Source organism: Eublepharis macularius, chromosome 18 (assembly GCF_028583425.1).
Source record: "Eublepharis macularius isolate TG4126 chromosome 18, MPM_Emac_v1.0, whole genome shotgun sequence".
Classification (NCBI taxonomy): domain Eukaryota; kingdom Metazoa; phylum Chordata; class Lepidosauria; order Squamata; family Eublepharidae; genus Eublepharis; species Eublepharis macularius.
In genome coordinates, this window is record NC_072807.1 from 10,715,326 (window position 1) to 10,742,210 (window position 26,885).

The following is a 26,885-nucleotide window of genomic DNA, read 5'->3' on the forward strand; positions in this document are numbered from 1 at the left end:
TGTGTATTCCCCAATTCACATGCAGGCTGTTCTTGCTTAACCCATGTGAATGCTGCTTTCCTGAGAGCTCCTTTGGTGTGACTGCATCTGCAAGTGATTCCAGAGGGCAAAGGGCCAATTGAGCTCAGTTTTCTCTGTGAGAACAAGTACTGTAGGCAACTTTGACTTGACAATTGTCATTTATTTAAGGTGTAGGAAAGTGTCAAGATCTACGTTTCAGTGAATGGATGTACCTCCACCTTCAACTGTCAGGATCAGGTGTGGAGCAGGAGGCAATACCTGTTCCTCCATTCTCCCAGTGTGGAGCAGGTGGCAGTGCCCACCCCCCTTCACTCAGGTGGGATTAGGCTTGGAGCAGGCGGCAATGCCTGCCCCCCTTCACCGAGCCGTAGTCAGGCACAGAACAGGAGGCAATACCCCACCTTTACCCAGCATGTATCAGGCATGGAGCAGGTAGCAAAGCCCACCACCCCTTCACATGGCTGAGATCAGGCGTGGAGCAGATGACAATGCCCACCCCCCTCCTTCACCAGCTAGAATCAGTGATGGAGGAGGAGCAAATGCCTGCTTGCCCGCTCTCCCCTTTCTAGAGCCCGTTGTATTTTTTCCCACGATGGGCTTTGTTGCTAGTTGCAATTTATTGTGAAATTACCCATCAAATGGTGGGAGGGAGGCTGGAATAGTTCTCTGGGTTGTTCCTCACCTTTGGCCTTGATCACACCACACCTGAAACCAAATACAGGCCATTCCACTAAGGATGGAAATACATGTTATGAAGTACCTAGGTTCAAAGGGGGGCGGGCATTGCTGTCCGGATCTAATATGTCGTGTGGTTCCTTAACCAGAGTTACGCCATGTTTAATCTGTAGTTGTTAGTCTTTCTCTCCCTCCAGGTCCAGATATTGTTATGACCGCGTTTTCCATGGGAGAGGATACTCTTCTCTGTTTCTTCAGCCAGCGACCTTGACGAGCCGAGCCTTCCCACATCCAAGTTCTCATCAGCGTGAACTTTGCGGGGGAGGCTGGGAACGAAGGGTTTGATGTATCACAGATTTCGTTTTGTATCTCGTTCCTAACAAAGCCTCTGTTCAGTCAAGTCCATCTAGGCCTTGAAATATGGATACTAGTGTTTTGAATGCTGTCTTTCAATAAACCTTTTGGAATCAAGAAACTTTTAGCTTCTTGCAGAAGGGGGGGGGGAGACGGACTCTAGATAACTGGGATTCCATAGTCTGACAATTGCCACCTGTTCCACTGCTGATACCAGCTGGGTTAACGCGGGGGTTAGGCATTGCCACTTGCTCCGCTCCTAATACTGACGGGGTTAAGATGAGGGTGGGCATTGCCACCTGCTCCACTCCTAATATCAGCTGGGTGAAGGTGGGAGGTGGGCGTTGCCATTTGCTCCCATCCTGCTCCCAGCCTGGGCTTCCCACCATGCCACGTTTTCTGGAGGGACATGGTGCCTTGCCTAGGGTTCCATCCATTTCAGTGCCCTCTAGTGGTGCACCAGGGTATAAAGTGAGTTGTCTGAAACACATTTACTCAATTATATAGTAAGATATATTTCCCTAAATATGTTTTTAACTGAAAAAGAGAATGAAACAGAAAGCATGAAAGTGACTGACAGTGAAAAGACAAATGGAGAAATGGTGGCAGAGAAGAAAGACAAAAGGAGAAAGGAACTGCCAAGTTGTCTCTATTTACCCTCTGGCATTGTTTATGGAAATGCTCTTGATATTGACTGTACTAATCTCACACTATGTAATTTACCCTGAGTCTCAGTGAGAAAGGCAGACTATAAATGAAATAAATAAAACAAATAAATAAGTAAAATAAATAAGAACAGCCCCATTCCCCTTCCAATTGACTGATAAGACGATTAAGCCTGTGCCATAAGGATATTTTTTAAACAGTCAAATCCAAGGAAAACTCACCTCTACGTGAATACTCTGTTCTGTGAAATTGTCAGTGTTGATGAAAAACCGTGCTTTCCCATGGCCATCAGTTTTGTAGCTGGCGCTGTACGGAGGCATCGCAATACGAATCTGGATTGTTTCATTGGCCATTGGCACACCGATGCTATCTACCAGTTTCACCTAAACATGCAAAGCTGTGTAAGTACTGCTGTGACTATATTGATTCTAGGCAGCCTACAGGGCAATTTTGTGGATAGGTGAATTCTGATCTCATCAGCTCTCAGAAGCTAAGCAGGGTTGGCCTTGGATAGGCCGGGAGAGCCTGATCTCCTCAGGTCTCAGAAGCTAAGCAGGCATTGGTTAGTAGTTGGATGGGAGACCTCCAAGGAAGACCAGGGTTGCAGAGGCAGGCAATGGCAAACCTCTGTTAGTCTCTTGCCATGAAAACCTCACCAGGGGTTGCCGTAAGTCAGCTATGACTTGAGAGCATTCTCCACACACGAGTGATGATAGAACTTGGCAACCCAGAGGGGCTGCAGTAGGTTTTTGATTCACATGAACACCCGGAACTGTCTTCTACTAAGCCAGACCCTTGTTCTGTCAAGGTCACTATTGTCTCCTCTGTCTAACAGTGGTTCTCCAGAGTCTCTGCAGTAGGTCACCTGACACTTCCAACAGGAGATGCTGAAGGCTGAAACAGAGACTTTCTGCATATAAAGCAGACGCTGCACCACTGAGCCACGCCCATTCCCTAAGGAAGGACAGAGAGCCTGAGGGGCTTTGGCCAGTCCTGGCCCGGTAACACTGCTGTTGTGCCTTACCCTCACAAAAAGGGGGAGCCCAGGCTTGTAATAAGAATCCAGTTCTTCAAAGGTAACTTTGCTGAGAGTGGAGGTAATCTCAGTGGAACTGAAGCCTGTTAATTCCAGCCCTGCCAAAACCAAGCAGACAAATTACACACACAAACAAACAGGGTAACCACATAACATTTCTTATCCTGCTCCCACCTGCCCGATCTGACTTCCCCGGCAACTACTGTTCCTTTCCACGAGCACAGCCTTGCGTGCCCATACCTGTGCCTTCTTCTATGAGCTCGGCAGTCACCTGGATGCTCATGTCGTATCCTTTCCTCTTCAACTGAAATATGTTTGTTTTCACTACCCGAGTGAGACATCCATGTGCATCTGTCTGCATCCAAAGAGCCCAAAAAGCAACAAGTTACCTCTGGTAATGTATTCACTACCCAAGTCTTGCCACATCAGTAATCATGCAAGGAGCCGTCCATTTGTCCCTTTGCCCTTACTGGCCACTACCTTAAGGCTAATGGTGGGGGTTGCAGTGCCAAACAGGAAGGGGATTTGACCCATTTCTGTGTACCCTTTTGTAATTTCATCCCCTTGCAGAGTTTTTTGACATTGCAGGACGGCGCTCTAGCAGGAAGAGAGGAAGGTATTCCTAATCCTACCCTTTAGAGACAAATTCTAAACTTTCGCAGCTATTCTCTTCTGGCTTCTCCTATCTCTGAGCTTCTCTTTTGATCAAAAAGGTATTGAAACAATGCTAGGTTAAAGATCAACACTGGAGTAAAGAGGAATGAAGAAACAATAGGCTCTGGAGCTCCAGCTGTTACAGAGTGTCATGTCTGACTATAGCCATTCATTCATGCCAAAATGTCTGCTGTCAAGTATATGCTCTGTTCTGTCAAACGTGACTGCATTTTCTACTGCCAGATATAATTCAGTTTCTGGTGACTAACATTCCAGTGAGTTCTCACACGTCCCCAGGTGGCCAGGTGTTTACCAGTTTGAAGCCTTCTTCCTGACTGTGATATGTCTTCTCTCCTTGTAGCCTGATAGCACAAATATACATAATGTTCTCACACAGAAAAAACAACACTAGGTTGTTTGGAAATTGGGAGGGGGGAAGAACAGGGGTAGAAAAGTGATGTACTTTTCCTATGTGGTCATTCTGGTCAACATTCTGCAAGAACTGCTTAGTTGCTTACCTTACTTCTAAGTAGACCTTTGGAGTTGAATATGGAAAGAACTGATTTCTGAATAAAAGTCATTTAACCAAGAACCTGTGTCTTGCTACAATGAACCAGGGATCTGTCTACTGTATTTCACCATCCAGAGTCTGACACAGAGCCACAAAATGGTCATTGTTCTTTCTGCGGGACAAAAAGGCCACCCCTGCAGTTGTGAGACTCACCTCACCGCTGAAGTCTTTACATATAGCCTCTGGCATTCTTCTACTACATTGGGATCTGCTTTCAGCATATTTCCGGCAGACGCTAACCTTCACCAGGCCAGGGATTGGCTTCCCATAGGTATACCTGTCACAAGACACAGCCCATAGCAGTGACAACAGGAGAACCCAGGCCGGTTCGAGGCCAAATGTTAGTAGAGGAAGAGCCCTCTTGAGCCAACAGGCATCTCATCTTCCATTCAAAGGCCAAAATCACCCCTCACACTGTCCTCAGTCACTTCAAGGACCGCCAGCCCCTCACTGGAGATCCTGTGGTTCAAGGTTAGGTTGGTGGCCTTTGGGAACGCCCATCTACACCAGTTCTAGAGGATGGTCTGTCCCCCCCCCACTTTTGTTTCACAAATTCCTGGGGCAGCTGTGTTTACATGAGTTCTTTGGTTCATGTGAAATGGCCTTAAGAGGATACGAGGCAGATGGGCAACGAGGAGGAGGAATTTAGCCGGGTCTCACTTACGTTCCACAGGCAGTCACTTTTAGTTCCTCAGTGTAAATTGTTATGATCCTGGGCAACTTCACGGAGACCTCATATTTGGGCAGCTCTAGAGAAAGGAAAGAAATACCAGCATAAAAGACAGGACATTAACAAATTGCGACTGATTCCCCTGTCCCCAACAGTGCAGAAATGATACTAAATAAGGCCAAATCCTCACTGAAGTAAAACAGCCCATTACTAGTAACGAGAGCCAAGCTGTGCAAAGAACAAAGTTTGGTGTATTCGTTAAGAGCAGCAGGACTCTAATCTGGAGAGCCAGGTTTGATCCCCCACTCCTCTGCTTGAAACCAGCTGGGTGACCTTGAGCCAGTCAGAGCTTCTCGGAGCTCTCTCAGCCCCACCCACTTCACCGGGTGATTGTCACGAAGATAATAATTGACTAAACACAAAACGAAGGTCTCCAATGCAATAGCAATGTATGAGCAGTCACCTAGGACTGCAGGGAGGCCAGATACACTTCACGGTGTGCAATAAATTCCGCTTGTAAGGAATTTATTGCACACCGTGTAGTGTATCTGGCCTCCCTGCAGTCCTAGGTGACTGCTCATACATTGCTATGAAGATAATAATAACAACACACTTTGTAAACCGCTCTGAGTGGGCATTGTCCAGAAAGGCGGCATATAAATCGTATGTTTTTTACTGTTGAGGTGTAGCTGGGCAAGGACCACTTTCACCTGATGTGTTTGTCTTCTCTGTTTCAACAGAGGGGGAAATTAGAATCATCATCTTGCAGTTGAAAATGGTGCAGCCACGCAAGATGGGAACCAGCTGCTACGGTGTTGACTTCTAATACAGCCATGGAGCAATGACAACACTTCCCATGTGTATTGGATTCCCATGGCTGAGCACATTGTCCAGGGATGTTGAAACAGCCTGGCAGCAAGCTAGGCCTAGTGGGCCCTGAGATGATGGCCCACATACCTACCTGTATGCATCATAAGAAAACAGGATGGGCGGAAGTATGTATGTAACATGCCGCCCTGCAAACGGGCGAGATCAACAACTACCCCTCCATGTGACTCCGGTATCGTAGCCTCCACCTTGTGGAAAGGCCTCTCATGTTTCCTTCATGCCATAAAGGATGTAGAACGGAATTGTTCAGGAGGGCATTTTTATAAAGGCAAGAGGGCTATATTAGAATGGTTCAGGAGGATGCCTTAATAAAGGTAACAGGACTGTGTATAGTATGCATTATATTTGCTGGATGTATTATCCTGCTCTTCCTACACCTTCTTCTGTTATGCAATACCATTTTTCGATATTATTTCTAATAATGTCATATTTTCCTATATTCAGGGCTTTTTTTCAGCCAGAACGTGGTGGAACGGAGTTCTGGCACCTCTTGAAAATGGTCACATGGCCGGCGGCCCCGCCCCCTGATCTCCAGATAAAGAGGAGTTTAGATTGCCCTTCACTCCACTGCAGCGGCGCTGCAGTGGCACAGAAATGATCTAAACTCCCCTCTGTCTGGAGATCAGGAGGCGGGACCACCGACCATGTGACCATTTTAATTGAGGGAAGTTTAAACTTTAAATAACTCTCCCCCTTGTTCCAGCTGAACCAAAGTGATGTCATTGCGTGGTCCTGGAAGCGTGTGCACACTTTGCACATGCGCATGTGGTACTAGGAGCACCACCTCCCACCAGGAGTTGCCCCCTGTGCTGGCAAGTTGGCAACCCACTGAGTTCCACCACCTCTTTTCTTGGAAAAAAGCTCTGCCTGCATTGTATTTGCATTCTGAATCAAGCCTATTATTCTATGCTGCAGGGTGTGCATGTGCGTGGAATTTTTAATTTTCTCATATAAAAGCATCCTTACATGTAGAAAAACTAGGCTGTCCCATTGTGCATTACTTTTTTTTACATGCAAGGAACCAGGGCTGGATCGGAGAGGCAGGGGGGGGTAATCTGCCCCTGGTGCTGCCAGAGAGGAGACGCCGGGAACAGCTGCCAGCTGCCTGAGTGCGCAGGTGGCAGCGTGGGCTGCCTTGCAGCCCCCCGCGCTGCCTTTCGCCTGCCCTGCAGGACAGGGGGCAGCGTGGCTGCCCATGCCATTCACCAGCCCCACAGGAGAGGGGCAGCTGGCCGCCCCCTGTCCTGCGGGGCAGGCGCATGGTGCGGGCGGCTTCGCAGCCCCCTGTGCTGCCTTTTGCCTGTCCTGCAGGACAGGGGGCATGCGGCAAGCTGGCCGCCCTCTATCCTGCGGGGAAGGCGAAAGGCAGTGCGGGGGGCTGCGAGGCCGCCCGTACCATTCACCTGTGGGGAGGAGAATGGCATGGGCGGCTTCCCAGCCCCGCACGCTGCCTCCGCCACCCTGCGTGATAACGTCACCAAAATGACATCATCATGCAGTGCTGGGAGCGCGCACACGAGGTCAGACTAGGGTTGCTCCGGGTGCCAGCAACCCTAGATCTGGCCCTGCAAGGAACTTTCTAAATGGGAAAGACTCCCAAACTATGATCTTCCATTTCCAGCCTGATGTCAAGAAGAGCTACCTTTGTTTTGCTAAACATGTACCCCAATTTTATATGTCCTCCTTCTGCTTTTTGTTCAAAAGTGATGGTTGTCTCCTTTAAAAAAAATTCAAAAGGACAAAAGGGACTTCTTTGGGTCCCAGAATTATCTCCCATAATTGTCTAGTGTTTTTCAGCCAGCTCCACAGGAACATACATACAATTTCATTTTCCATCAAGCTGGCTGAATACACAATAGACAAATTAGGAGAGATGTGGAACTGTTAAAGAAAAATGGATGTGGTCGACGTCAACTGGTGCTCTGCATGTTTGCATCTTGGCTTCCCTCTCCAGCTCCCAGGGTCAAGAGGGTCATATCTTACCATCTTCATCTACTTCAAATCGGTGTTCTATGTTGTTTCCAAAAAGTTTCTGTACCACCACCTTGTAGGTACCGTGGATAGGCTCAAAAGTGAGAGGAAAGGAGAGCCGGGTGAAGCCGTTCTGCAGCTGGACAGCTTGCCACTGAATTAAGCGGTTTCCGTAGGGGTCCTAAAATTGACAACCACAAGGCATGTTATAACTGGAAAGGGAGGGCTCAAATGCTCCAATAGATAACCATTACCATGGTCCCGCTCCAATCAAAGTTAATGTCATGTATGCCTGTCTGCATAAATGCCATGTATATGTTAAGTACTACCTGTCTAGCCTCTGAGTGCCTTTCAATGCCTATTAATTAGGAGCTCAGTGTGTTATCTCTGCTTTTAAGTTTTGCTGTGAGAGCCTCCTTGGGCCCAGCTGCACCTAACGGAAACAGTGCCTTCTCTGGGAACAAGGGTGATTTCACTCAGGGAGTCTAAACTGTGGTACTTTTTGTTTCTGGCGTGTGCACCAAATTTCCAACGGGCCTCTTACCCAGGGGTGGGACCTTACCCTATGTCTAACTACTCTTTCTCTTAACCCGTCACTTCTGCCAAGTTTACTGTCTGAACACCTTGAACCTGATGGATTAACGATAAAAGTTACTTCAACCAAATCACTGGTGTGTTTGCTGTGAAGAACTGGGGAATCTACCTGCCAAGGATTGACACTTATTCTGCAATTAGAAACCATCTCAATAAGTTTAATAATCAATGTGGGGAAAACAACAACCCCTTTTTGCAACCTTCTTGAGCCATTCACATCTAGAGTTAATGTTTAAAGCATTTCCTCTCTTCCTGTAGTGAAGAAGTAGATTTATTGTCATTAGCCATAGGCCATCACAAGATAAGTAAAACATACTTTATCTAAAGACAGTTACATCCAGCATCATCATTAAAAAAAATTAAAATAAACTGTGCAAGGAATCATACTGGGCATAAGGGCACCCCATTCGGAGAAGCTTCGGATCTGATCTTCTTGGTTGTTAAACAAACTGTGAAACTCTACAGGATACATGACTGTCACTGTCTGTTAACAGGAACTCGATTTTCTCAGTTTTTGAGTATGCTGCTGCAGCAGGTAAAATTCCAGCCAGAAATTTAATTTTAGGTACATTATATAGCAGGCAGTATAATAAATAATGAGGAAGGTTCTCCACTGCAGATAGTCCACAAATACAAACCTCCTCCTGAGACACCTCACAAGTGGGATTTTGGAAGGGTCTTGGAACCATAGATCATTGCCAAACTCTCTATCGATTGGCTTATTCCGGGATTAACGGGCCAACAAAGGCACTATGTAGCGTTTGTTGACCTGGCTGCCACTTTTGATTCAACTGGGCAAAATTGGCCAAAATAAATATAGATAAGAACCTGTTATTTCTACTCCGTGAGCTCCATAAAGGCACCACTGCACACATTACAGTGGGAAACTTGATCCCTAACCAACAGTATCCCTATCAGTAAAGGTGTGAGCTGCCCCTTTATTATTCAGTCTATACATAAATGACGTTAACGAGCATCTCTCTGGCCCTCAATTCAGGTTGGAACAACAGAAAAATCTCTTTTTCTCTAGTGTATCATATTTAAAAAACTTATTTGCTTTAGATAATCTGCCGCTTGTGCACTCGGCTCAAGGACCCTGTGGCGGAACGGGCGCTGGCTCTCAGTCTGGGCAACTGAGCTGCCGTCAATGGCCTGCTAGCACTGCTATCTGCCTCCCACTGTCCCTGGTGGGCGTGGCTCACCCTCTTCGTCGCTGCCACCACTCACTGATTTGTACACCGCCTGACTGAGGGGCAGTGAGACCCCTCTGGCTGAATTTCCTTACTGGAAAATGAATAGCCCTATCTTTGGTTGGGCCCTGGAGAATTGGCAACCCACCCAGGTCTGGCCTGATCAGTTTCTCCCGGGCTCCCTCCCTTCTTGTAGCGTGCCAAGTGGGGGAGGTTACGTAGTCAGAGCACCACAAGGTCCTTTATATTCAAAAATATATAATTTAATACCTATATACAGAGCACTATATACAGAGCAGGTAAAGGCACCACACATAGGGGCAGACCCCCCCCTTCAGCACTCATGGGGCAGAAAATCAAACTGAAGAGAGCCGCCGTCTGCTTTCCCTACCACACTGTTCCCTGCTCTGCCTTAAGGGGTGGGGGTCTGAGGGAAGGTTCCCCCTTTTATTTCCTCTCTGCTGCCTCCCAGGCCCCCCACATTTAGGGCCTGGGCCACCGGGTCTCACCCCGCAGCAGGAGCCTCTCCTTCTTCAACCGAGAAGGCGACTCTTTTTTCTCCTCAGGATCGTCTGTGTCTCTCCATTCAGGCTCCACCCCTTATTTTTCCCGCACTTTCTTGGCCCTGGGGCAGCTGGGAGTTGTAGTCCAGGAAGAAGGGCATCTCACACCAAGACTCCTGCCGGCCCCTCCCTGGCCCCACAGCCCATCAGACCTCAGGGGGAACATTTCCCCCCCCCCTTTTTAAAACAGATTAACTGCAACCAGCACTCATCTCACCCTTGGCAACCATTTCGTTACAGACCCTCTCAGCACTAGAGATGTGACTCCTATGTGAACAGCATGGCTCTTGTTGGGGAGGAGACCCAGAGCTGGTAAGACCACATAAGGAGGACCAATGTAATGGGAAATTCTGGGAGCATCAAGGTTTGGGGGCCTCAGCCCTAAACTGGTTATGAGGATGAACTCGTGCAATGATCCAACCAGCTTTGCAACATGTTGATGGCAATGGATTTGCCAATATTTTTACAGGGCTTCTTTAGCAAGTTGCTAGAGGGACTCTCGAGCACACTCAGGGGTTCACTGCCCACTGTTCTCAAGGCCAAAATGGTTTGTCCTTCTACGGGGGTCGAATCCTAAGGGCTGCAGAGCCCTGCATGGAAATCTGTCACTGCTGGAAAGCTGCTGGAGGGACTTAAACGTTTGGAGACTGCGGCACAACCAGGAGGCTCTTTGTCTGAAGAATTAATTGTTTAATGAGGCAAATGGCTAGGGGAAAATGAAACGTTTCACAAGCATGCTTCTGCACGTTAATTAACAGAAACATTTGGTTTTACGGTACGGCTGTTTCACGAAGTTTTCTCTTGTTGCCTGACAACCTGAACTGAAAAGATCATTTCTATCCCTGAGGTGGAAAATCCCCTTCACCAAGGGGCTTAATTCCCTGGGAAATTCATTAATTTGGGCTTACGCCAGAGACCTTCTTAATACTAATGGCTCTGGCCACACATTCATAATTAATAATTAAAAATAAATCATAACTGCGCTTATATAACACTCTTTTAGACAGATTAATGCCTCACCCACAGCGGTGAACAGGTTTTAGTGTTATTATTATCCCCACATTGCAGCTGGGGAGCTGGGGCTGAGAGGAGTGGCTTCCCCAAGGCCACCTACTCAGCTCATGGCAGTAGTGGGATTCGAACCAGCAGAGTGCTGATTCGCAGCTGAACCACTTAAGTATTGTGCTACAACACTGGCCCATCCTCCCACATGAATAATGTCCCCAGTGGTTGCCTGACGTAACTGTCTTGCTTGGATCCAGCGAGCAGCCACTCCTGAGGAATGCGTGTAGAAAGAGCTCATTTGGTGTTGTGGTTAAGAGCAGCAGGACTCTAATCTGAAGAACCAGATTTGATTCTCTACTCCTCCGCTTGAAGCCTTGGGTCAGTCACAGCTCTCTCAGAGCTCTCTCAACCCCACCCACTTCACAGAGTGATTGTCGTGAGGGTAATAATAACACACCTCGTAAACCGCTCTGAGTGTGGCATTAAGTTGTCCTGAAGGGCAGTATATAAATTATTATTATTATTATTATTATTATTATTATTATTATTATTATAACCCCGTCTAATGTCCATCTGGTTCTGCCCTGTGTGCAGAACAAAAACAACAAAAAACTGGGGGCCATCTACAGATTGTAAAGGGGCTCCCCAGGTTGGGAGAAAGATATATAAACTAAACAAACTGGAAAAACAAAAAAAACAGCCAGGTGAGGGCTGAGGGTGCTCAGAATCTGGTAGGATACGGAAGGCAAATTCACATCAGGAGGAGAACTAGCTTGTGCCACACCCAGAGGGCTTTTGAAAACCAGGAAGGGAAGATACAAGGACTGGGGGGAATTTCCTAATTCCCCCCCATTGATTACCCCAAAGCCCCCCCCCCCCACTACTTGTAGTGTCTAATTAGGGTCCTCATTTCAGAGCAAAAGAACTCAAGAAGGATCTCTTTGGCTGGAGTCTTATGCTGAACCTTTTGTAATTCTCTCTGTACCCACAAAGGTCCTTTGTGATCTCCCCTGGGCAGAAGTTGCCATTGCAGCCCGAGAAATTACTCACTTACCTCGATGTAAACCAAAGGAAACTGTGGAGAGAAGAACAGAGGAAGAAATCAGAGATAATCCAGCAATAGACTAAAGTCACCTAAAAGCAATTCTGGGCTCCCCTCAGCCGCTCTCCCTGACAACAGCTTAGTTTTTCGCCCATTAGCAGGTACCAATCCTGGGGGGGGGGGGTGTCTGTGAGGCAAAAACCTGCACTTCACACCTGACAATGACTGTTTGGTCCTTGGTTATGGTTTCCAACCTCCAGGCGAGGCCTGGCGAGCTTCCAAAATTACAACTGATCTACAGGCTACAGAGATCACGTCCCCTGATTGCTTTGGAGGGCATTATACCACACGGCGGTTTTGCCTCTCCACAAACATTCCCATTCCTATCGACCACCCCCAAATCTCCTGGAATTTCCCAGCCTGGAGTTAATGACGGAGCTTCTGCCAGGGAGAGTAATAACTTGGCAACTCCTTCTGAACACCCAATAAGAGTTTGCTTTAGGGTTGCCAGCTCCAAGTTGGGAAATTCCTGGAGACCTGGGGGATGAAACCTGGAGAAAACCTGGAGAAAGTGGGGTTTGGGAAGGGAAAGGACCTTGGCATGGCAGCATTCCATAGAGTCCACCCCCAAAAGTAGCCATTTTCTCCAGGTGAACTGATCTCTGTGGCCTGGAGACCAATTGTAATCCCAGGAGATCTCCAGCCACTACCTGGAGGCTGTAGCAAACAACAAGGCAAACTACCTGGAGGCTGGCAACTCTTGTTTGCTTGCATGTGTGGAAGCCAGTTTGCAAGGTTCAGGCCTGACCTCAGACAGGAGTGCACAATGCGGAGGGGGGGGGGCGGGGACCACTTGATTCCTGAGAACTGCTTGGACATGTGTATTAATTTACGAGGGCCACACTACGTTAACCCCAGAAGAGCTTTATTTTCACGCCCAATCCCATTGTGGTCTTTTTCTGACTGTACCTGCACCAGTCTCAGCAGAGGTCTGTCTGCCGGCTGCTCTACTTGCTAAGCAGCCCCCTCGCTCTTTCTGCACCTCCACCGCTGTTGGGCATAAGGTGCTATCAGGTCACAGCAGGGTCAGGTGACCCTCTTGGGATTTTCAAGGCAACAAGACAAACAGAGGTGAGACGGGATGAAATTGGACTAGCCTGGGACATCCACGCCAGGGCCCCATCGCTCCTCCTCCTTACTTGCTCCTTCGGGCTCTGTTTCTGCCCTCCATCTGCTGCTCAGAACTTAACAGAAGCATCTCAGCTATTCACAGCCCCCCATCCTGTCTGACACATTAAGACCCTTAATACATACTAGGTCTGACATTGCGTGTCATTGTTGCCATTAATTCTGGCTCTGTCATAAGCATACAAAGACCATTTGGGATGTGGGCGAAGGTTCACTTTTACTTGGAAATCAGGAGATCATCTGGATTCTTTTGACTCATGAGCTGACTTTATAGCTGCCGAAAAAATTTGATTTACTGCTGCATTCTGACATTAAACTTGAAATATTGATCAGGGGATTGGGACTTAATATAAAAAGGAGTCTTCTTTTTAGAAATTGCAGCTCTGTTGGTTCTTTTTTTATGCTGACGTTTCCTTGAGGGATATTAATTTTTAGAAGAGGGAGTGTACATTTACCATGTATGCATATAAATATCATATGTACATTTTAATTTAATTTAATTTATTATACTTATATTCCGCCCTCCCCGCTTTCGCAGGCTCAGGGCGGATAACAAAATACAAATATCACATATCATTAAAAACATTTAAAAGCATTAAATGGTACATTTTAAAACATTTAAAAGCATTACATGGTACAGCAGTTCTACCAGAGCAAATACATGGAGTAGTAATGAGTGTGGTAACAGCATCTGTGTTCACATAGGGGTGATGGTTTAACCCCTCCTCCACGGCGGGGGGGGGGGCACCACCTGGCATCAGCCTGGTGGAATAGCTCTGTTTTACAGGCCCGGTTTTTAAAAAGGAATGTTTCAGTGGCTGGTTTTTAAAAAGGAATGTTTCAGTGGCCAGTGACCACAGGTCTAGGCTACAGGAGCAGCATGTGTGGGGTCCTCCCAAGTCAACCTCCATACCACGTCTTCAACTCTAGACGGAGCCAGGGCTTTTTTTCTGGGAAAAGAGGTGGTGGAACTCAGTGGCTTGCCAGCACAGGGGGCAACTCTTGGCAGGAGGTGGTGCCCCTGGTACCACATGCACGTGCGCAAAGTGCGCACACACTCCCAGGACCAATGATGTCACTTTGGGTCAGCTGGAACAAGGGAGGAGTTTTTAAACGTTTAAATCGCTCTTAGTGAAAATGGTCACATGGCTGGTGGCCCCGCCCCCTGATCTCCATACAGAGGGGAGTTTAGATTGCCCTCCGTGCCACTGGAGCAGCGCAGTGGACGATCTAAACTCCCCTCTTGTCTGGAGATCAGGGGGCGGGGCCACCAGCTATTTGACCATTTTCAAGAGGTTCCAGAACTCCGTTCCACCACGTTCTAGCTGGGGGGAAAAAGCCCTGGACTGAGTGGTACCACCACTAGAAAAGCCCTGTCTCTAATTTCCATTGATTAAAAAAAAAAAACCCTAGCTCAAAAGATATTTCTGTGAATTATTCTGGATGCTGCTGTGATGTCAAGATGAGGCTTACCTTCTCATTCAGAGGAAGGAAATCTTCATTCAGAGAGATTATTCTAAACAAAACTGAGAAAGAAAGAATTTCAATGTTATTTTGTAGCTTTGTCTGAGCTGCATGGCTCAGAGTCTCTCTACAGAAGATTTCTTACATGAGGACGCTCAAGTGTAATAGGGAGACGCAACAGACAGGAAGCGAAGTTTAAAGGCTCTGTCAATTTCAGCTCTCTATACAAGATAGCTCCTCAGAGGGTTTGTTAATTTCATCTTTGCCTCTCAGAAGGCTCTGTCAATTTCACCTCATTACATGAGGGGAGTTTTAAACAACAGAGCTAGTGCAGATGGCTCCTCAGAGGGTTTGTTAATTTCATCTTTGCCTCCATAAAGGGGAGATGAAATTGCCCAAGCCTTCGGGGAGGTGAAGATGAAATTAGCAAGCCCTCTGAGGAGCGATCTCTGTTGAATCTGTCATTTTTAAGCTACCCTTGTGTAGAGAGGTGAAATTGACAGAGGCTTTGGCTGTGTCTTTTTAAACTACTCTTCCCGGCTAACATTGCATCTCCCTACACTTGAGCATCCCTGTGTAAGATGTCTCATGTACAGACGTTCACAGAAATACGTCACATATGGGGCCAAGCTACAAGTGATGAATGACACTCGAACAGCAAGTGAACAGACCCACGTGTATTCCTCCCTGTTCACTTGCACTCCACTTGCCCTCCACTCGTTCACTTGCACTCCACTTGTTCACTTGCATTCCACTTGCCCTCCACTTGCCCTCCACTTGCCCTCCTCCCTGTTCACTTGCACTCCACTTGCCCTCCACTCGTTCACTTGCACTCCACTTGTTCACTTGCATTCCACTTGCCCTCCACTTGCCCTCCACTCGGGCAAGTGGAGTGCAAGTGAACAGGGAGGAATACACGTGAGTCTGTTCACTTGCCGTTCGAGTGTCATTCATCACTTTTAGCATGGCGGCAGAAGGACCCAGGTTCAAGCATCCGCGGTATCTGCACTTAAGAGGATTTCAGGAAGGGATCCGTGTGCACATTCTTAGGCGCCTCCTTTTGTTGTCTCTGCCTTCTTTTTATGGCTCACGTTGCCTTTGGATGTTGGAAAGCCACCAAGAGGGGGACTCAAGTGGAAGTTGTGCCACAGATTTATCAAAGGATCGAAAAGCTTGTACAGGATTCATTTCCGCACTCGAGCCACCTGCTTACCTTTCTGCCCTGGCCTGTAGATGGGTTTGTCAGTCTGGACAAAGGCCAGGCTCTCCAGGTTCTTGACCAGCACCGTTTTTTGGCTTCTAAATTCGTGTGTTGGCCCTTTCACCACCACTCTGAGGAGCACTACAGATGAACCGTTCCACCTGGGAACCTGCAGAAGAGAAGAGGGGGAAGGCGGGAGGGCTTGGGATCTTCAAATGGCCGTTTTCTGGCTAACGAGTAGTTGTAAGGGCGATTCAAAACAGATACGTCCTCTAGCCTGAAGACTGCTGATGGATGGGGAGAAATGCAAAAGCTTTCCAAAAGTCACAGGAAAATCAAACTTTTCCACACATTCAAAGCACAATTTGTTGTCGCTTATACAATGCGATCCCCTTCCCAGTCTACCATATACTAGTTGGTGATGTGGGGAGAAGTATACCATTCCATACCAGGAGAACTGATTTACCCCACCTTTAAAAAAACACCCATCCTTTTTAATTTGTGACATCAGAGTTTCTGTTTCAATGATGAGGCATTTTTTATAGACAAGGAACACATCAGGTTTCTTTTAAAAAGAGAGAGTTAGAGCTGTTTGGTGTCCAGTGTTTTCCATTACCTCCAATCAGAACTGCTCCAAATGCTACCTTGTTCAACTGCCCAGCATTGCCCATCCACGTTGTCCTCTTCTTGAGAGTGGATTTGGGGAGATCAGATCACATGACCTCTCAGTGTACAGGGCCAACGTTTTGGGCTGAGCACTCCGCCTCTACTCTTTCCTCAGCATCTTCATCATGCTCACATTTGTTTCTGACTATTCCTGTCCACAGGTACAAAGCCTACGTGCACGCCATTTGAACATGCAGGGATCCTTTTCTCTTTTGTGGGAAATGTACAGAGGAGAGGCAGGGCTGGCATGCTTGGCCCTGTTCCCCCTCTTCATGTATTGGCCCTGTACATCGGTATGTCATGCATACAGAGCTATAATTATCCTTGTAATTTCTTCAGAAACCCCCCCCCCCCCTTAGTTGTTATTTCTAGGAGCAAAACAATGTAACTAAGGGGACAAGAGGTAACTTAAGGAAATAACTTCAAAATCATCGAAACATAAAAATAACTGTACTTATTCAAGTTATATACTCCTCACCCTAACAAGTTATAGAAAATAAAATATACATAAGAACTTGATTGCCAATGGAAGGAACCTGTCAATGCAAAATACCATGTCAGATCACTGGACAATTCTTTTACACATTTCAGACACAAGGCTGCAGTTTTCCATGGCAGCCCAGTGTCTCTCACAGTGACAGTGAAGTCCTAAGTGGAGTTACTCCAGTCTAAACCCATTGAGCTTAATGGGCTTAGACTGGAGTAACTCTGCTTAGGATTTCACTGTAGTTTTGCCCTGTTTTTTTCTTGAATATCTAAACAGAGATCAAATTTGTGACTGGTCAATCACAGTAATTTTTTTTTAAGAAAACTTAATTTTAAAAGGGTTTTGCTGTGGAGAAAAGGCACAGTAAAAATGAAACCAAACTAAGAATATACAGTTGACTCTGCTGAGTGACTTCAGGGCAATGGTAGCTTGTTTCTTTGCCAAATTAGTGGGTAATTTCAGATAGGAACATAAATGGAAGTAATGCGCAGGCACTAACTGTGAATGGGATGCACCCAAAGAAGTCCTTCTCAGCCAACACGTTATCGATCAAGCTCCTGTTCTGTCCTTCATATTCCAAAGTGATGCTTAGAGACACAGATTCATTCAAGTGGCTCAGATGGACACAGATCTTCTCAGAGGTCTCAGCATGGATCAGAAACGGTACCAACACCAGGTATTGGCTGGAAAGGAAAAGACAGTCCCATTGGAGGATCTGGGAGTGGTTTGCTGTGACAAAGTAGGAGGATGTACATGACAGAAAAAAATGACGTTTATTGTCCCAGTGTTTATTTCCCTAAAAGAAAGAAAAGCACGCACGCAAGCAAGCTCGCAAGCAAGAATGAAAGAACGAACGAACGAACGAACGAACGAACGAACGAACGAACGAACGAACGAACGAAAGAAAGAAAGAAAGAAAGAAAGAAAGAAAGAAAGAAAGAAAGAAAGAAAGAAAGAAAGAAAGAAAGAAAGAAAGAAAGAAAGAAAGAAAGAAAGAAAGAAAGAAAGAAAATTGTGACTGGAATACGATAACTTTTTGGGGTGTGTGCATGAGATGACATTCATTCCATTTTTGTCTCTGGTGAATAAGATTTGCATGTTTGTATAAATGCTTTAAAAACCAGCCACTCCAGTTTAAACAACCATGAGGTGGGGAAAGAAACATATATTTGTTGCCTTTGGCAAGAAAGAACTCTCGCAAACCACTGCCTCTCTGCCCTCATTGGAAACACTTTACGGAGAGGTCTGTGAGCAGAACTCCAGGGCTAAGTGGGTGCAGAAGCTCCCACCCGGATTGCAGTGTCTTTGCAGACTGATAGAGGGAAATATGGGCAGGAGTAACTGTGCCACTCTCAGAGTCATACAGAGAAGGAGCTTCTGCCCCTTATGCACAATGTTTTAAGGCGAACCGGTGTGTATGTACATGACGGGGTGGTGGCTTTGCCGTCTCTGCCCTGACCTACGTGCTTTCATTGGAAGGTGTGCATAGGTCCTAGATATACACACACACCTTAGTGTGATCAGGAATCCAGAGAAAACAGATACCACTTCTTCCTAGGCACATACCCTGACCTAGGCCATTTCCACACGACTTACCTTCTCTCGGAATGACCCGGAACATCACGCAAAAAACATGGAATATCGCATTTTCTCATGCGAGATTTGCGTGACATCGAGCAAATCTCGTGCGAGAAAACGCGATCTTCCGCGTTTTTTGCGCAATGTTCCGGGTCATTCTGAGGGAAGGTAAACCATGTGGAAACAGCCCTTGACACTGTGATGTCCCTGCCTCCCCCAGTTCTCTCTGAAATGTTGTTTAAAGGGCTGATGTTCTGTACATACAGTGAATACCAAATTTACCATTAGCTCGAGACTTTGTGTACACAACTCCATTGCTGTCATCCACTCGTCTATGTTTTTCTGCCAAGCGACAAAGGAGACTCTGATTATGCTTCTGTGTCTGAAATCCAGGGACCTGATTGGGATTCTACCTACCACTTGATAGGACTGATGGGGTGAGCAGCTGAGGAAATGGTTCTGCGGCTTAGTCAATGGATGCCTGTGTTCAGAAAAAGACGACAATCCTGCTGTGAAGAGTCTGATCGGTTCCAAAAGAGGAGCCCACATGGTGTAGTGTTGAGTGTGCTAGACTAGCATTTGAGGACCCGGGTTCAAAACCCTCCTCAGCCATGGAGATTGCTGGGTGAACTTGGGCCAGTAACTCTTTCTCAGGGTTGCTGTATGGGAAAATGGGGGAGGGGAGAGCCATGTGTGCCATCCTGAGTTCCTTGGATGGGGGGCAAGATAAAAATAAACTCAATCAATCCGTCAGTCAACAGAGACCCACTGGATGCCCTTTGGAGAGCAACAGCTCAGCCCAGTTACTGTTTCTCAGTGTCAGTCTCTTGCAGTTAGGTCCCTTCAAGCTCTCCAGAATTAACACACAAGTGTTCGAGATGAAGCAACTTTAATGAGATCCATACAGTTCAGGGGGTTCACACAAAGGTGGCAATTGGCAGAAGTGACAATTCAAACAAAGCCATTACTAATTATAGGGGAACTTGCTGCCCTTTGGGGTCCATTGACATTCTGACATGAAACCCCAAAGCAGCTACATGGGAACTGATTAGTTTAGACTAAATGAAGCACAAAGTGAAAATATCCCAGTCTCTGGGAAAAGATCCAACGTTCACTACTAGCAGCTCGCCTTCAAGGATACTCGCTGTAAAAGTGAAAGTACATATTTTCAACAGATAACGGAGAGGCCCCACCGGCTCTCCTGCATTTTATGTTAGCAGTTAAGTCATTCTCAGATGACCTTTAGCAAAACAGTAATGACCAGTACAGAATGCAGAATACAATAATGGCAGGTGTGCTGGCATACATGACACTCAGTGTGTGGTGCTCACAGATAATTTGCTTTTCAAGACAGAGGTTCCATTTAACTATCACACCACGTTTTTTCTCAGTGAATTCCACAAATTAAATATGGGCTGATTCCGTACACGTTGGATAATGCACTTTCAATGCACTTTATCAATCGTTTGAGGTGGGTTTTTTGTTCCGCACATGAAAAAATCCATTCCAAATTATCTATAAAGAGGATTGGAAGTGCATTATCCAACGTGTGCGGAATCATCCATGAATTCTGTGGGAGGGGGAAAGATCTTGGGATTATAATGAAAATATCAGTTCAGTGCACTAGGACTGCCAACCTCCTGTCTGGAGATCTCCCAGAATTACAACTGATCGCCAAGCAACAGAGACCAGTTCCCCTGAAGAAAGTGGCTGACCTCTATGGCATTATACTCCACTGAGGTCCCTCTCCAAACCCTGCCCTCTCCAGCTTCCACCCCACAAACCTCTAGCAATCTCCCAACCCAGAGCTGACAATTCTAGTGTACACCTGATGTGAAAAAGATTATTAGAAGAGGACCGGAAAATACCACAGCCAATATTATAAAAGCATATATCTATGGTGCAGCCTCAACTAGAGTAATGTGTGCACTTCTGGTTACTGTATCTCAAAAAGATACAGCAACAGCTGGACTGCACAGCTGGAAAAGTGCTGAAGAGATAAGCCAAGATGATTAAGAGGTTGGAGCACCTTTCCTGTGAGGGAAGACTAGATGGTCTTAAGTTTAAGTTTTGAGGAAAGATAGTTAAGGGGATACATGGCAGAGGTTTATACAATTATGTATGAGTGGGGGGGAATGGACTGGGGAAAAATTCCCCCTTTCCTGTAATACTTGAACTCAGGGAACTAATTGATTTTTTTTAAAGACTTTTTATATTTATTTGAAAAAGAAAATACAAAGAAGTACAGGTTCAACAATTAAATAGTACATGTTACTATGTACGCAAGGAGGGTTGGAATATTATAGAACGTTGATGTTACTATGTTAAAGATATTTAACATGTATAATTACTGAAGAGTTGAGAAGCAATATCCTAATTTACTGGTATAAAAAAATCTCATACAGTTGGTACCTTTTACAATTTGTCTGATTGTCTAGGTTAGGAGCCATTTTGTCTAAAAAAAGATGCCATTTTCCAAACAACTTCGTTTGAGGTCCATGGTTTCCTGAGCGCGCAACGCTATCTGATATTTTATCTAATATAAGAAATTCCCATGTTTTTACACACCATTGGCTTACTGTTGGAGATTGGTGTCTTTCCCTTTGGCAGCTGTTAAAAGCACCGCAATGAGTTCTTTTAAAATATTTGGTATATTTGAGTTACTGCAAGAATAAAACAGTATTGTCTGGGGTTGATCATTTTGATTTGATATAGAATTTGTTGCCAAAATTCCTTACTGATAGTGCAGGACCGCCAACAATGGAGAGAAGAACCCTGCGCACAACAAGATTCCCAGCACAGAGGCGAAAAAGGAGGGTTCGTATGATGCAATCTGACCGGTGTACCTTAACAGTATTTTATAAGATAGTCAGTGAAGTTGATGAGCAATAGTTTCAGGATGGACAGCCTGCTGGAATATTAAATAAAAATATGGGTATGGCCAGAAATGTACACCGTGGCTGTTCTCCAAATATGAAGGTTTTAAATTTTAAAAGAAGGGTGCTATCTAAAGTTTTTCTATTCCATTCATCATCCAGGGGCAGTCATTCTCTGAATGCCAGAGCTAGGAAGCTGTCTGTTTGTTGGCCCTCTAGGCAGCTGGTTGGCCAATAGACGCTGGACCACTGGTCTAATCCAGTGGGGAACTTGACATTCTTACATTACGGTTAATAACCACGGACAGAACTCTCTTCCCTGCATTTGCCTCACTCTTTTAAAAAACCACTTGAGAGTTTGCACCACATCTTGAGCTGTGAGTTCCACGTTAAACATGTTGTGTTTAAAATCCCCCTCTGTAAAGCGGTGTGGAGAGAGCATCAGCGTAGCTCACTCTGGGAAGTTAGCAGAATGGAGCCATGGGCCAAGCTAGAAGTGACGAATTACACTTGAATGGCGAGTGAACAGACTCACGTGTATTCCTCCCTGTTCACTTGTCATTCATTTGCTCTCCGATATATTGTCAAAGGCTTTCATGGCCGTAAAACGATGGTGGTTGTGGGTTTTCCGGGCTGTATTGCCATGGCCTTGGCATTGTAGTTCCTGATGTTTCGCCAGCAGCTGTGACTGGCATCTTCAGAGGTGTATCACCGAAAGACAGGGATCTCTCAGTGTCAAACTGTGGAGGAGATGTTTGCAGGTGATTTATATCTACTCACAAAGGTGGGTTGGGTTGTGTCATCCTGTAAGAGTTTCCCAGGGTGTGGAATGCTAATGGAGGGAGGCTTCACTGTATCCTGAGGAGCATATGGATTGGTGCTTGATATGCTAATCTTCTCTGCAGGGCTATTGTGGGTTGTAGAGTCTTTTGTTAGCCTGGTGTTTTTCAGAACTGGAAACCATGCTCTATTCATTCTTAAAGTCTCTTCTTTCCTGTTGAAGTTTTGCTTATGCTTGTGCATTTCAATGGCTTCCTTGTGCAATCTACTTGATCAAGTGGAGTGCAAGTGAATGGCAAGTGAACAGGGAGGAATACACATGAGTCTGTTCACTTGCCAAGCAAGTGTAATTCGTCACTTGTAGCTCGGCTCTGAGTTCACTTGCCATTCAAGTGTAATTTATCTCTTCTAGCTTGGCCCCATGTGAGAAACAAGGACAAGAAAACAAAGCCCGTCCCTAGCCCTCCCACTTACGGTTCTGGGGTCGATGATGAAGCCTCTCCAGGAATCAGGAACAAGAGAAGGAGCAAGATCCTCGGTCCCACAGCAAACTGGTCCTTCCCCATGCTGCTTAGAGGTAGCTGGCACACAAGTGGGGCAGAGGCTGGTTTTGTGCCCTTTCTTGCTCCCTCAGGCACCAGTCTGCCAGCCTCTTTATACCGGCTCTCTGCAAATAGCTTGCACAGCATGTGAGATAAAGGCTGGGGGCTGGGAGGGACTCTCTGGAGAGAAGAGGGAACCTCAGCCTTCACCTCTGAGTCACACAAAGCCGGTTCCCTGGCAAAGGGAAAGCAGCAGAAGAAAGGGCTTCCTTGATGGGCCTGCGCTTGAACCTGTCACGCTGCAGGGAGACGGGGCTCCAGCAGGCAAACTTGTCCATCAGCAGGAAAAAGATGCTTCGCTGTAGGACTTGGTTATTCTGCCCAGGATTCCTTCCAGCAAATTCCTCACAAAGCACGTGGGTGAGGCTGGCACCAAGTTCTGTGATATAAATTACCTTACACTGACAAATAATTCTGGAACGGACAATTTTCCTTGCCATGAGATCCCACTGGACCCCTATGCAGCACTCTTTCCTTGCCCCAGTAAACAGAAAAGAAGAATGTGCAGTGCCCTGCCCAAAGGTCTGGCACAGTTTTGGTAGGTGATAGACGAAACTGCCCCTCTCTCCCACCAGAAGGGGAAGGACAGGTGCTGCCAAGGTCTTGCTGCCCTCCAATCATCCTGAGCATCCACTCGAGCATTGCCAAGGGTGGCCAAGCAAGGAAAAACATACAGTTCAGGCACTGGATGCTGCACAGGCAGAATAGCCACATACTGCAACAGAGCCCCCACCAAAAAGGCGCTGCCGCTAATTCTACAGATGCCACCAACAGAAGGGACGATTGGAACCCATTTCCAGGTTACAAGGCAGCTTGTGCGAGGCATAAAATCTTCCATTCACCTGGTGGGGATTACCGGTTCAGACAAATTTGACAGCCTACAAGCCTTCCTCACTCTGCCCTTCACCGCAAGAGAGGGCCATTTAATTGGTGGACGGGGTACTTCGCTTCCCTGTTCTTGGAGACCGTGACAAGAGGAGGCAGTTCCTACAAGGATGTGAAATGGGCAGCAACCATAGCAGGCTCCGTGCAGATGCAGTGGGAGGGCAGGCGGGTGGGTCATGCAAACTGCACTGTCTGAACCGCAGGGCATGGGCCAGTGAGCTTTCGAAGGCCAAAACCAACATGCCATGCAGATTGCAGGTGGTTCGACCCAGAGTTATAATAGAGGATCTATTTGCAAAATATTAAAGTCCTGGAAAGGACTCGTTTTAAACTTGCATGGATTAATTTATCGCAGTGCTGCCTGCCCATAAGCACAATTGCAACTCCATCCAAGAGGGTGGCCAGAGGAGAAACTTAGCCAGCCTCCTTTCCAACACCAGACAGATGAGGTTGCCTCAGAGCAAGCCATTTCCACAGATAGTCAAATAAAAGCTCCGTTAGGCAATTTCCTCTGTGAGATAACCTAGCCTTCACCTGATTTCTGGATGTGGCCCAAGGCTGAGCAAAAGCAAAGGTGAGTGTTTTAATTAGAGGATCTGTCAACAAAGTGTCTAACCATTCACTGTCCCAGGCTTCTCTCCTCCTCACAATTTGTGCTGACATTGCTCTCCAAATAGCAGGGACTCTTGCGGGGCCACAAAGACAAATGAGTCTTTTTTTAGCCATAGGGCCAAGCTAGAAGTGACGAATTACACTTGAATGGCAAGTGAACAGACTCACATGTATTCCTCCCTGTTCACTTACGCTCCACTTGCACTCCACTCGATCACATAGTGATCACTTGCTATTCAAGTGTAATTCATCACTTCTAGCTTAGCCACCAGAAACATCTTATACAAGGATGGTCAAGTGTAGGGAGACGCAATGTTAGCCAGGGAGCCTAGTTTAAAAAGGCAGAGCCGAAGGTCAGTTTCACCTCTCCACACAGAGCCTGCAGAGATCGCTCCTCAGAGGGTTTGTTAATTTCATCTTCGCCTCCCCAAAGGGGAAGTGAAATTGACAGAGACTTGGGGAAGGCGAAGATGAAATTAACACACCCTCTGAGGAGCCATCTCTGCGGGCTGTGTGTGGAGAGGTGAAACTGACCTTGGGCTCTGCCTTTTAAAACTATGCTTCCTGGCCAACATCGCATCTCCCTACACTTGAGTGCCCTCATGTAAGATGTCTCATGTAGAGAGGTTGTTAGTGAGTCATACACGACGGCTGCCCTGAGTTGGGGCCTTTCGATCCTTCAGTGGCCAGACTGGCTCCTGGTGTGTGCCCTTCTGAGCCTCCTACTTATGTTTCTGTATGATGACTCTCTTTTCCTTTTACTACCTGAGTAAAACTATGGGCCAAGCTACAAGTGACGAATGACACTTGCCTGGCAAGTGAACAGACTCACGTGTATTCCTCCCTGGTCACTTGCCATTCACTTGCTCTCCACTTGATCAAGTGGAGAGCAAGTGAATGGCAAGTGAACAGGGAGGAATACACGTGAGTCTGTTCACTTGCCAGGCAAGTGTCATTTGTCACTTCTAGCTTGGCCTGTATTGTTCTATATGCAGAAGGAATTCTTTTCCTCTGTAGGAATGGTGGTAATGATCATGTGTTTGAATGTGACTTTGTGTACACACCCCCTCCCCGCCCCAAGCAGTTTCTTGACACTTGCATGTGAAGATTCAACCTTGTTTCTTTCTGACACAGAGTCATGCTTTTTTTTTTTACATCCAGAGGAGTTAGCCTTGTTAGTCTGTAGCTTCAAAATAGTAGAGTCCAGTAGTAACTTTAAGACTAACCGACTTTATTGTAGCACAAGCTTTTGAAAACCACAGCTCTCTTGGTCACATGATTTTGAGGAAGAGAGCTGTGGTTCTCGAAAGCTTATGCTACAATAAAGTTGGTTGGTCTTAAAGGTGCCATTGGACTCTTTATTATTACGCTTTTTAAAAAATATGTGCAATCTTTCCCAACCATGGACAAGCTTTCAGATATGCAACCTGAAGGGGCACAGCCTGGAAAAGGCTTTCTGCTAATGGCACAATCATCCCTCATAGAAAAAAGCTGGGAGAGAAACTTTTGGCAGTTGGCAGAGCTGGATTGTGAGGCATTGGTGATGCTCAAGAATAGTCCTGTGCATGTGCGTGTGCGTGTGCGGGTCTGTGTCCGTGTGTGTGTGTGAGAGAGAACATGTACAAGGACTTCCAAGGCTATTTATTGTACCAAGCTGGGAACAACATTTGCACAGTTTGCAGAAATGCAACCAGTGTGGTAAGCATTAATTTGTTAGAAAGCAAACAGAAGTCAGTTCACAAAGTCCAGTATTGGATTTGGCCCGATTGTCCGGAAGGCTGTGGAGTGCTCTTGAACCAGGGCTTCGGGCACCTCAGTTGGAGTGGTGCAGAGGGCAATCTAAACTCCCCTCTGTTCACCAAGGGCCATTTAAACTTTTAAAAACTCCCCCCTTGTTCCAGCTGACCCGAAGTGACGTCATTGTGTGGTCTTGGGAGCGCGCATGCACTTTGAGCATGTGCATGTGATACCATGGGCACCACCTCCTGCCAGGAGTTGTGCCCTGTGCTGGCAACCCACTAAGTTCCACCACCTCTTTCCCCAGAAAAAAGCCCTGCTTATAACTGCTTCTTCAATGGATGGAGGACAAACAGCTTCCATGGAGACTGATCACTGGCTACAAACCCAACCAGAAAGCACCAGGCATGTGTGTCTGGAAAGGAAACCATCAAAGCCCAAAGCAGTCATGTCCCTGGAGGTGAACAGTCATCAACAATAATATGTGATAATAACTAGGGAGATCCTACCTGTAGTCAGCACTAGAGATGGGCACGAACTGGGAAAAAAATGAACCATGTGGTTTGTGGTTCGTCAAATTTCATGAACCACGAACTTTCACGAACCTGCCCCTGATTTGCGAACCGGTTCATTTGGTTCGTGAAAACATCACATCCGGGTCAGAAAACCATCACTTCCGGGCCAGCAGAAGGTTACTTCTGGGTCAGCAGAAGGTCTGCAGGAAGTCCATCTCCTGTTGCCTAGGAAACTGATTGATTGGCACCAGGCTGTCTGCAGTCATGAACCAAAAAACGAACCAAACAAACCAGCCTAAAGTTCGTGGTGGTTTGTCAGAAATGGGATCTGATGAACCACAGTTCGCTAACCATGAACTAGCCTGGTTCATGCTTAATTTTGGTTTGTATTTTA

At 46.5% G+C, this 26,885-nt stretch overlaps 1 protein-coding gene across 1 annotated transcript in view; it reads right to left on the reverse strand.

The window, feature by feature from the left end:
• Positions 1-22,792, reverse strand: part of LOC129345354 (alpha-2-macroglobulin-like) — an 80,279-nt gene extending 57,487 nt beyond the window's left edge. The window contains exons 1-11 of the mRNA XM_055002473.1: positions 22,615-22,792; positions 17,406-17,589; positions 15,766-15,922; positions 14,562-14,614; positions 11,913-11,933; positions 7,519-7,687; positions 4,642-4,726; positions 4,131-4,254; positions 2,993-3,107; positions 2,741-2,850; positions 1,938-2,099 (exon numbers count right to left, since the gene is read on the reverse strand). Of these exons, the coding sequence (XP_054858448.1) occupies positions 1,938-2,099; positions 2,741-2,850; positions 2,993-3,107; positions 4,131-4,254; positions 4,642-4,726; positions 7,519-7,687; positions 11,913-11,933; positions 14,562-14,614; positions 15,766-15,922; positions 17,406-17,589; positions 22,615-22,706 (1,272 nt within the window). The 5' untranslated portion in view covers positions 22,707-22,792. The remainder of the gene's footprint in view (positions 1-1,937; positions 2,100-2,740; positions 2,851-2,992; positions 3,108-4,130; positions 4,255-4,641; positions 4,727-7,518; positions 7,688-11,912; positions 11,934-14,561; positions 14,615-15,765; positions 15,923-17,405; positions 17,590-22,614) is intronic.
• Between the last annotated feature and the right edge of the window lie 4,093 nt (positions 22,793-26,885).